Raw genomic sequence first — 8,988 nt, 5'->3', positions numbered from 1 at the left:
AGCCTAGCATATATTTAATGTATGGGTGTTCCGAGCAGGAATGGAACTCAAGCCTAGCATATATTTAATGTATGGGTGTTCCGAGCAGGAATGGAACTCAAGCCTAGCATATATTTAATGTATGGGTGTTCCGAGCAGGAATGGAACTCAAGCCTAGCATATATTTAATGTATGGGTGTTCCGAGCAGGAATGGAACTCAAGCCTAGCATATATTTAATGTATGGGTGTTCCGAGCAGGAATGGAACTCAAGCCTAGCGTATATTTAATGTATGGGTGTTCCGAGCAGGAATGGAACTCAAGCCTAGCATATATTTAATGTATGGGTGTTCCGAGCAGGAATGGAACTCAAGCCTAGCATATATTTAATGTATGGGTGTTCCGAGCAGGAATGGAACTCAAGCCTAGCGTATATTTAATGTATGGGTGTTCCGAGCAGGAATGGAACTCAAGCCTAGCGTATATTTAATGTATGGGTGTTCCGAGCAGGAATGGAACTCAAGCCTAGCATATATTTAATGTATGGGTGTTCCGAGCAGGAATGGAACTCAAGCCTAGCATATATTTAATGTATGGGTGTTCCGAGCAGGAATGGAACTCAAGCCTAGCATATATTTAATGTATGGGTGTTCCGAGCAGGAATGGAACTCAAGCCTAGCATATATTTAATGTATGGGTGTTCCGAGCAGGAATGGAACTCAAGCCTAGCATATATTTAATGTATGGGTGTTCCGAGCAGGAATGGAACTCAAGCCTAGCATATATTTAATGTATGGGTGTTCCGAGCAGGAATGGAACTCAAGCCTAGCATATATTTAATGTATGGGTGTTCCGAGCAGGAATGGAACTCAAGCCTAGCATATATTTAATGTATGGGTGTTCCGAGCAGGAATGGAACTCAAGCCTAGCGTATATTTAATGTATGGGTGTTCCGAGCAGGAATGGAACTCAAGCCTAGCGTTACAAGCACCATGCTCTACCAACTACAGAGGACCATATATGCCATCCCAAATGGAAACTAGTTTAATTTAAATGTGTATTTTATGAAAAAGAGATGTATGTTTCTAGACGATGCACAATGCTGCCTTGTTGACATGACCCAGCGGCACAGATTACTGTTCCATTTGAGAAGGGCGCTCCTCCCTCCCCGCTTTGGCCCTTTCAAATCACGGGCCATAGACCGTTGCCCCCCCAGTTCAGCATAATCAAATGTCTCTGTCTACTATCCCCCAACAGAGTGGGAAGTAGCTGCCTAGTAGCCAACATCAAGGTGATAGTCACAGTAAGCAACAGTCTAACTAACCTATAGCAGAGCTCCTTTCAACACGCCCACTCCTCTCCTTTCAACACACCCACTCTCCCATACTCTGGTTCCCATAATGGACTGCAACTACCCCATTCTCTAAAATACCCCAAATCAGAGAGGAATAGATGAAGCACTGAAGCAGTATATAGATGTCTGCCCAAATGCATTATTAAACAACAATCCACTGTTTGAGCACACACAACTTGAAAACAACACTATCTGTTTTTATTTCATTCCAAAAACGTGTATGACTGAGAAACGTATAAGTATATACACATTATAAACTCCTATTGTTCAAACTCCTTCCCCTAGGAACCTTAGGAACCTTTTTTCACCCCTACATCAATATCTTCCTTCACCACCACTTGGTTTCCAACGTCCTTATTATATCCTCCATCTTTTCAGTCCTTGTTTGAAAAGCTTTCTCATTTACATCCAGTTCTTCATGTCCTTGTCTCCTAACCCCTCATGACCTCCAGGGCCACCCTGCAGCTCATGGCCACCCTGCAGCTCACACAGGTGTGGGTGTAGTCCTCATCCCCAAGTTTCATCTCCTCATATCTCTTCAGCTCTGAGTCCTGGCTGACCGTGCTCCATTGACTGCACTGATTGCACTCCACACGGACTTCCCTTTGAGGTGGCTGGGCATCTAGTATGACAAAGGTCCTTCCTTTTATCCCATTATCCTTCAATGCAAACAGGTTGGTCAAAGCACAAGTCAGTATAAACGCTCAACTAAAATATCATATAATTCAAACCTATTTCTATGTGCATTTTCTTCATTCATTCAATGGGAATCAATAATATGAGTATGTTCTGTTGTAGGAGTGGGACAGTCTAAACACGGGCAGTCTCCAACTTACAGGCAGCTTTCTTGGTGAGGTGGAGACAGACTGAGTCCCTCCGCAGCGCAGCAGAGACAGCGGTATTTGTCTGGTGGTGGGGTGCTCTTTGCAGCAGAAGCTGAACACACTGGCAGCCAGGTAAATATCCCAACGATCAGGATGTTCTTTCACCAAATCTGACACCAACCTGTCCAGGTATATGATGAAAAATGTATTAAAACAAAACACATGCATATTATAACGGGGCGGCAGGGTAGCCTAGTGGTTAGAGCGTTGGACTAGTAACCGAAAGGTTGCAAGTTCATATCCCCGAGCTGACAAGGTACAATCTGTCGTTCTGCCCCTGAACAGGCAGTTAACCCACTGTTCCTAGGCCGTCATTGAAAATAAGAATGTGTTTTTAACTGACTTGCCTAGTTAAATAACAAGACAGCAAGTCAGTTGGGCTAGCATGTGTTTGGATTCAGTAAACTGCCAAAAGATGATTGCAATCATCCCAATTCTATTTAGTAGACTATTATCCATAGTATAAGCTTTTAGAATCAGGTGGCTGTGTAGCAAGGTACATTGGAGGACAAACCGGTCTACAAGGGACTTTGTTACTGGATCCAGTGACACTCCCAGAGGACGGTAGAATATGAGTTGGCATGTCAGTTTCTTCAGATCACCCAAAGCCAAGTTGATCTGTAAAATTTAAAAAGAAAAGGGGAACTTAACAGGGGTTTGAACCAGTTCAGGGAACTGGACCAGAAAACAATAACATTTTTGGAGGAACAGAATCAGAACAGGGAACAAAAGTTGTTCCGGAACAGAACCGTTGTTTGAAAACCATGGGTACCGGTTAATAAAGTAATTTTACTTTCCAGGCCCACAAAAAATTGCTACAAAGCGCCTATGCAAAGCCCTCACTCTGTCACTCAGAAACGTATTCCAGTGCCTGCCTGCTGAACATCAAATCAAATTTGATTGTCACATATGCTGAATACAACAGGTGTAGTAGACCTTACAGTGAAACTTTATTTTGCTGGTCAGAACAGTGGAATGGAACTACACAAATGATGGTTTTGTTCAGAGCGAAACAATTGGAAAATAATTTTGGTTCCACCCCCGGTACTTAATATTCATGAGATAACTTAGTGCAAAACTTAATTTCCCCCCAAAACATTTTATTTAGGGCAGTACAGTAACACTTACATCCATACATGCATGCATGCATCTCTTACCTCTAAAATGTGTGCTCGAGTCAAACAAGACAGGATTCCAACAGGGAAGCCAAAGCGAGAGATGAGGTCAGAGATGATTTTGGCAATCTCTTTACTGTTGTTGGTCTTCATGGGGTAGGCTTCCATCCATTTGGAGTAGTAGTCCATTACAGTTAGTACAAACTTGTGTCTACTTTTGGTCTCTGGAAATGGTCCCTTCACATCCATTGTCAGCCAATCCCATTTCTCCTTGATCTGGTTCAGATAAAGTAATTTGCAGTTATAATATGTAGTTATATGTGTAGTTATAATGTGTAGTTATATGTGTAGTTATAATGTGTAGTTATAATGTGTAGTTATAATGTGTAGTTATATGTGTAGTTATAATGTGTAGTTATAATGTGTAGTTATATGTGTAGTTATAATGTGTAGTTATAATGTGTAGTTATATGTGTAGTTATAATGTGTAGTTATATGTGTAGTTATATGTGTAGTTATAATGTGTAGTTATATCTGTAGTTATATGTGTAGTTATATGTGTAGTTATATGTGTAGTTATAATGTGTAGTTATATCTGTAGTTATATGTGTAGTTATATGTGTAGTTATATGTGTAGTTATAATGTGTAGTTATATCTGTAGTTATATCTGTAGTTATATGTGTAGTTATATGTGTAGTTATAATGTGTAGTTATATCTGTAGTTATATGTGTAGTTATATGTGTAGTTATATGTGTAGTTATAATGTGTAGTTATATGCACATCCATTAACATGAGGTAATGGGCTGAGGAATACACGCAACAGTAACCCTTTAAGTTGACATGGGTCAAAATAATGTTGTTGCCCGCTGTCCAGAATACAATGGTCTGTCAGAAACCTTACCTTGATTGCGTGCTTGGGGATAAAGATCAGACCTTGCTTTTCTAAAGTTGCAGATGAGATCTGAAATTATCAGGAGTTCAGTTATTAAGGCACGTGTATGGAAAGGTTTAAGGTTATAGAAGACCTTTATAGGATGCTGTAATCATACACGCAACTGGCCCTAGAAGTCTGGGCCTCATCAACATCGTTTTGGTTGGGAGTAACAGTGACACTACTTTTCAACACGCTCCTCCCTGGGATTTTTGAGCAGGTACTGTGCATTAAGCTGCTTGGATGAAAACATTTGGAATATTTGGCAAAAGATACATACATGGTTGTTCTGTAAGGTCTGTAAGGAATTAGGGGAACCCTTCCCAACCAACAATTTTGATGAGCTCAATCAGCTTCATAATGAGGAGCTCAATTAGCTTCATAATGAGGGCTAACTCACAACTTACTTCTTTAGGCATGTCTTTTACAGCCCAGTCAATACTCTGAAAAACAAATAATTACTAAATAAATAAACATGAATTAAATATTTGAATTTTTTTTTTTTTAAATCTAGATAAGAGTGATATGTACTTTGTACCTGTGGAACACAGTAGTCGTCATGGAAACGACTTGGGTGCCATATACTGTGGTTTAAGTAGGTGGGTGGAGACTTCTCCCGTTGTGTCGACTCCTCAGGAACAGGATCCTCTGGAAACTGAAATCACCAGTAGAGGCAAAATACACTTTTATTTGTGAAATCAAAAAGGGAAATACATATGTGGCATATCCTTTAGTGTAAACAGCAACACCAATGGAAAACTGGTATTACAGTTTACATATCCTTTAGTGTAAACAGCAACACCAATGGAAAACTGGTAGTACAGTTTACATATCCTTTAGTGTAAACAGCAACACCAATGGAAAACCGGTAGTACAGTTTACATATCCTTTAGTGTAAACAGCAACACCAATGGAAAACTGGTAGTACAGTTTACATATCCTTTAGTGTAAACAGCAACACCAATGGAAAACTGGTAGTACAGTTTACATATCCTTTAGTGTAAACAGCAACACCAATGGAAAACTGGTATTACAGTTTACATATCCTTTAGTGTAAACAGCAACACCAATGGAAAACTGGTAGTACAGTTTACATATCCTTTAGTGTAAACAGCAACACAAATGGAAAACCGGTATTACAGTTTACATATCCTTTAGTGTAAACAGCAACACCAATGGAAAACCGGTATTACAGTTTACATATCCTTTAGTGTAAACAGCAACACCAATGGAAAACCGGTACTACAGTTTACATATCCTTTAGTGTAAACAGCAACACAAATGGAAAACTGGTAGTACAGTTTACATATCCTTTAGTGTAAACATAAACACCAATGGAAAACCGGTAGTACAGTATTACATTTTTTAAATGTTGCATTTCTCACCAAGGTTACTCTTTTCCTCCTTCCGGCTGTTTTCTGAAACTACAAGAACTCAACAATAAAACACAAAGTTCAACTCAACCACAAAGCCAAAGCATGTTTCAAGAATCCCTCATATGTTAAATTCACAACCGCCAGACTCAGTTAGGTCTAATAGTTTAAATGAAAACAACACACCTGCCTCAATTGACTAAATACCTTTTTTTGTAGGTGACTAGGAAAGGCAAAGATAGTTGGTATTGCATCATCACGTAAACGCACTGTCTGCCCAGTTCTATCCATGCACCTCTCCTCAAAATGCTCTGAGCACAGTAAGGAATGAGGGGTTGGCTGCCAGTCTTTCCATTTCATCTGACCCACCCACTCTTTTATTCGTTTAGGATCACGCTTTGGAAAGCTGTTAACATAGGAAAAATGTTAAAAGAACCAAATGTAAACAACAGGGCAATCTGTGATTGTAACATCAATTTTTGAACTTTTAAATGAATTATATATAACCATTGATTCTTGATTAATATAACTTATAAATGCACCATGAGCTTAGTTCAACTGTCATACCCCATCAGAACCCAACATATAAGAGTGTAATTGTAAACAAACACTTTATAGCCTCACAACATTGCTGAAACTATAATTTTGACATCATGGATGGTCACTCTTGTCAGTCCTTGCATTCATAGCTATGTCTATGAATTTGACAGTAGTAGTACATTTCTCCAGCCCCATCCCTCATCTATTTACCAAAATTAGTGGCGAGGCTTTGTTATTGTTTGAAATGCAAATGTAAAAAGACAGGGATGAAACAGCGAGCACTTAGGCCGGGGTACTAAGGGGTGTTCATTTGTTTAGAAGTTACACGTTCTTTATGACAAGGTAACTAACATTTATGTCACTTTCGTCTAAATCAAGGTATAGCCGATGTATTACTGGAAATCGTAAGTTAGCTACACAAGCTAACCAAGCACTGTAGCTAACGTAAGCTGACTAGCTAGCTGGCCAAATGTCGACGTTAATCAGATGCTGAAAGCCTACCTGTGAAATGTAACCTTGTTTGTTTTATGTTTAACATTTTTAAACGTATTCCTACAGTTGAAAGCTGAACACGCCCTGGCATTTTTGCTCGGTAGCTAGTTTTAGCTAACAACTATTAGACCAGGGAATATTAAAAAAATAAACAAGGAAGTGACACACAGGAAGTTAACTTTTTTTAGGCTTCTTCTTCTTCTTCTGCCACAACACATCTGTAAAGAAGACAGAAAAATGGCGGACCTCAGGAAAATCAGTTCTGGGTCTCTGCCCTATGTAAACGTTTCCCGAAAAGTGTCAGTTCAAGGGAAGATTTTTATCTTACTCTGTATAATATTGGCCGAACCCGGAGGAGCTACCACCCACTGGTTGTCACTGAAGATGGAAAAATTCAACAGCAAGTACGTTAACGGCCCGTGTTTATAACCGTATGTTGCTAGCTAGCTAACGATTTTATCACATATAGGTAGAACCCGTTTTCTTTGACTTTACTGTTGCTAACATTTGCTAACACGGCTGAAGGCTCATACTAGCTTGTCAACCATCGATTGCCAATTAACTACTTATAAGTTCCTCTCTGGGACTTTTGCTAGCACAGTAATGCAGCAATGCTGACCCCCAGATAATAACGTTAGCTAAGTTAGTTAGAGAACGGGGTCTCTGAGTAAGCCAGAATTAACTTACATATTATCTAGCTCTAACTAGCTAAAGGCATCCAATCATCCTAGAAAATCTGAAATAACGCAAACTAGTGATAGGTGATTGGTAGGTAGTAGGTTGGCAAGCTAGCTAATTAGCTACTGGACTCAAAGATAATGGGCACAACAGAGCTGACAGACTCAGACTCGGCACATCCAGCTAACTAGTAGTTTTGATGCAACCAATAGTTTTGACATCCAGCACAATGTCAAAACTCTTGGTTGCATCGAAGCTAAGTGAATTGAATGTAAAATTGTGCTTCAGGCTTGATGTAAGCCCATAAATAAAATGGGTTTAAATAAAGTAATATTTGATGTAACCTTTGTAGCTATACACAACTAATCTAATGTATCACTTACAAGTGACGTTTAGAAGGACATTAAAATGTTCAGACTATTTAGCCATTGGACATTTCTGTTCAGCTGTGGCCAAACTATCTAAATGGATGGATTTGGGGGAAAAAACAAAGATGACCAACTACGTATTACGGTGTCAAATCAGCCAGGTTCCTCTGCTTCAATTCGGTTTTGGTGTTGTCTCACTTCACGTGTACTGTGGTCACCGGAGACTCAGAGGGTCTTTAGTCTTTGGGGTCGAGTCATAGAGTGGAAACAAGTACTATCACTGTTTATTTTAAAACTAACATTTTCAGTTTTTTTGCAGGTTGACTCTCCTTTAAATCTTAAACATCCACATGACCTTGTCATCTTCATGCGACAGGAGACCCGTGTCAACTACCTGAAGAAGTTAGAGGTGATGATCATCTTTTAATGACTACCTCACTGTGCTCATAGCCTATTGCTCTACTTCCTGGTTTTACAATGTTAGTCCAAGGCCACTGTGTTAAACATCTATACTGCTGTGCTCTCCCTTACTTGAAAGATGCAATATCTCCAATAGTCACAGCTGTTCAATAGTCATTTAATACTCATTGATTATTGAAGAATATATTGGATCACATCAGATGGGGCAACCTGTCTTCTTCTTCATGTCCCAGTGAGATATAGCATTGCTTCCAAATCAAGCCACACTGAAAGGTCTGAATCTCATGTCTCTGACCCCTGCTTTGTTCAGAAGCAGCTTGTCGCTCAGAAGATTCACATTGAGGAGAATGAGGACAGGGACACGGGCTTGGAGCAGAGGCACTATAAAGAGGATACCGACTGTGTCATGGCTAAAGTACCCCTGGGAGACTTGGATCTCTACGATGGTACCTACATCTCCCTGGAGAGTAAAGACATCAGGTAAGCCCAGGCTGTGCACTCTTGACCAATCATTTGGTTGTTACTAATGTGCCCTCACATAACTTATTATCATGGGGAAGCACTGATAAGGGATGTTGACATATGTCATCTGGGCCGTGTAACGAATCCATTGGTCGCGCTCCAAAACGGCTTCATCTTATCATTGACATTGACCGATGACATGTCACTTTTTGGAGATTTCAACAACATACAATATACACGCATTGGATGATCACGTCACGTATGTCATGACACTACAGCACAAAACAAAATCTACTTTTATACAAACAAATATATATTGTTTTAATTTAACATTTATTTAACTACGCAAGTCAGTTAAGAACAAATTCTTATTTACAATGACGGCCTAGGA

At 39.7% G+C, this 8,988-nt stretch overlaps 1 protein-coding gene and 1 long non-coding RNA gene across 3 annotated transcripts; one reads left to right on the top strand and one right to left on the bottom strand.

The window, feature by feature from the left end:
- Positions 1 to 1,508: 1,508 nt before the first annotated feature.
- On the bottom strand, positions 1,509 to 6,824 carry LOC109877740 (uncharacterized). Of its 2 annotated transcripts, XM_031818181.1 has the most exons (10): positions 6,679 to 6,824; positions 5,845 to 6,043; positions 5,650 to 5,688; positions 4,803 to 4,919; positions 4,672 to 4,707; positions 4,235 to 4,294; positions 3,374 to 3,607; positions 2,731 to 2,834; positions 2,169 to 2,337; positions 1,509 to 1,991 (listed from the first exon to the last, which is right to left on the bottom strand). In XM_031818181.1, the coding sequence occupies exons 2-10, from the start codon at positions 5,995 to 5,997 to the stop codon at positions 1,764 to 1,766; spliced, it is 1,140 nt and encodes a 379-aa protein (XP_031674041.1). In that variant the 5' UTR covers positions 5,998 to 6,043; positions 6,679 to 6,824; the 3' UTR covers positions 1,509 to 1,763. The 2 variants fall into 2 exon arrangements, with proteins under 2 accessions (XP_031674041.1, XP_031674042.1); XM_031818182.1 differs by lacking the exon at positions 6,679 to 6,824 and having other exon boundaries at positions 5,650 to 5,690; positions 5,846 to 6,010.
- A 211-nt stretch (positions 6,825 to 7,035) lies between these two features.
- On the top strand, positions 7,036 to 8,717 carry LOC116365778 (uncharacterized). Its single transcript, XR_004208152.1, has 3 exons — positions 7,036 to 7,073; positions 8,035 to 8,124; positions 8,446 to 8,717. It is a non-coding gene; the product is annotated as an uncharacterized LOC116365778 (long non-coding RNA).
- The last annotated feature ends 271 nt before the right edge of the window (positions 8,718 to 8,988 follow it).

This window comes from Oncorhynchus kisutch, unplaced genomic scaffold, assembly GCF_002021735.2.
Source record: "Oncorhynchus kisutch isolate 150728-3 unplaced genomic scaffold, Okis_V2 scaffold1280, whole genome shotgun sequence".
Lineage (NCBI taxonomy): Eukaryota > Metazoa > Chordata > Actinopteri > Salmoniformes > Salmonidae > Oncorhynchus > Oncorhynchus kisutch.
This window is presented reverse-complemented; position numbering and strand designations above follow the sequence as displayed.

Bases quoted from the DNA above. Each gene is read 5' to 3' on its own strand.
- LOC109877740 (XM_031818181.1), bottom strand. From the start codon at position 5,997: ATGAAATGGAAAGACTGGCAGCCAACCCCTCATTCCTTACTGTGCTCA. The intron at 4,920-5,649 runs GTGAGAAATGCA...TGGTGATTTCAG, and splicing joins GGAGGAAAAGAGTAACCTTG to TTTCCAGAGGATCCTGTTCC. The intron at 2,338-2,730 runs GTTTGTCCTCCA...ATACCTGGACAG, and splicing joins ACAAAGTCCCTTGTAGACCG to GTTGGTGTCAGATTTGGTGA.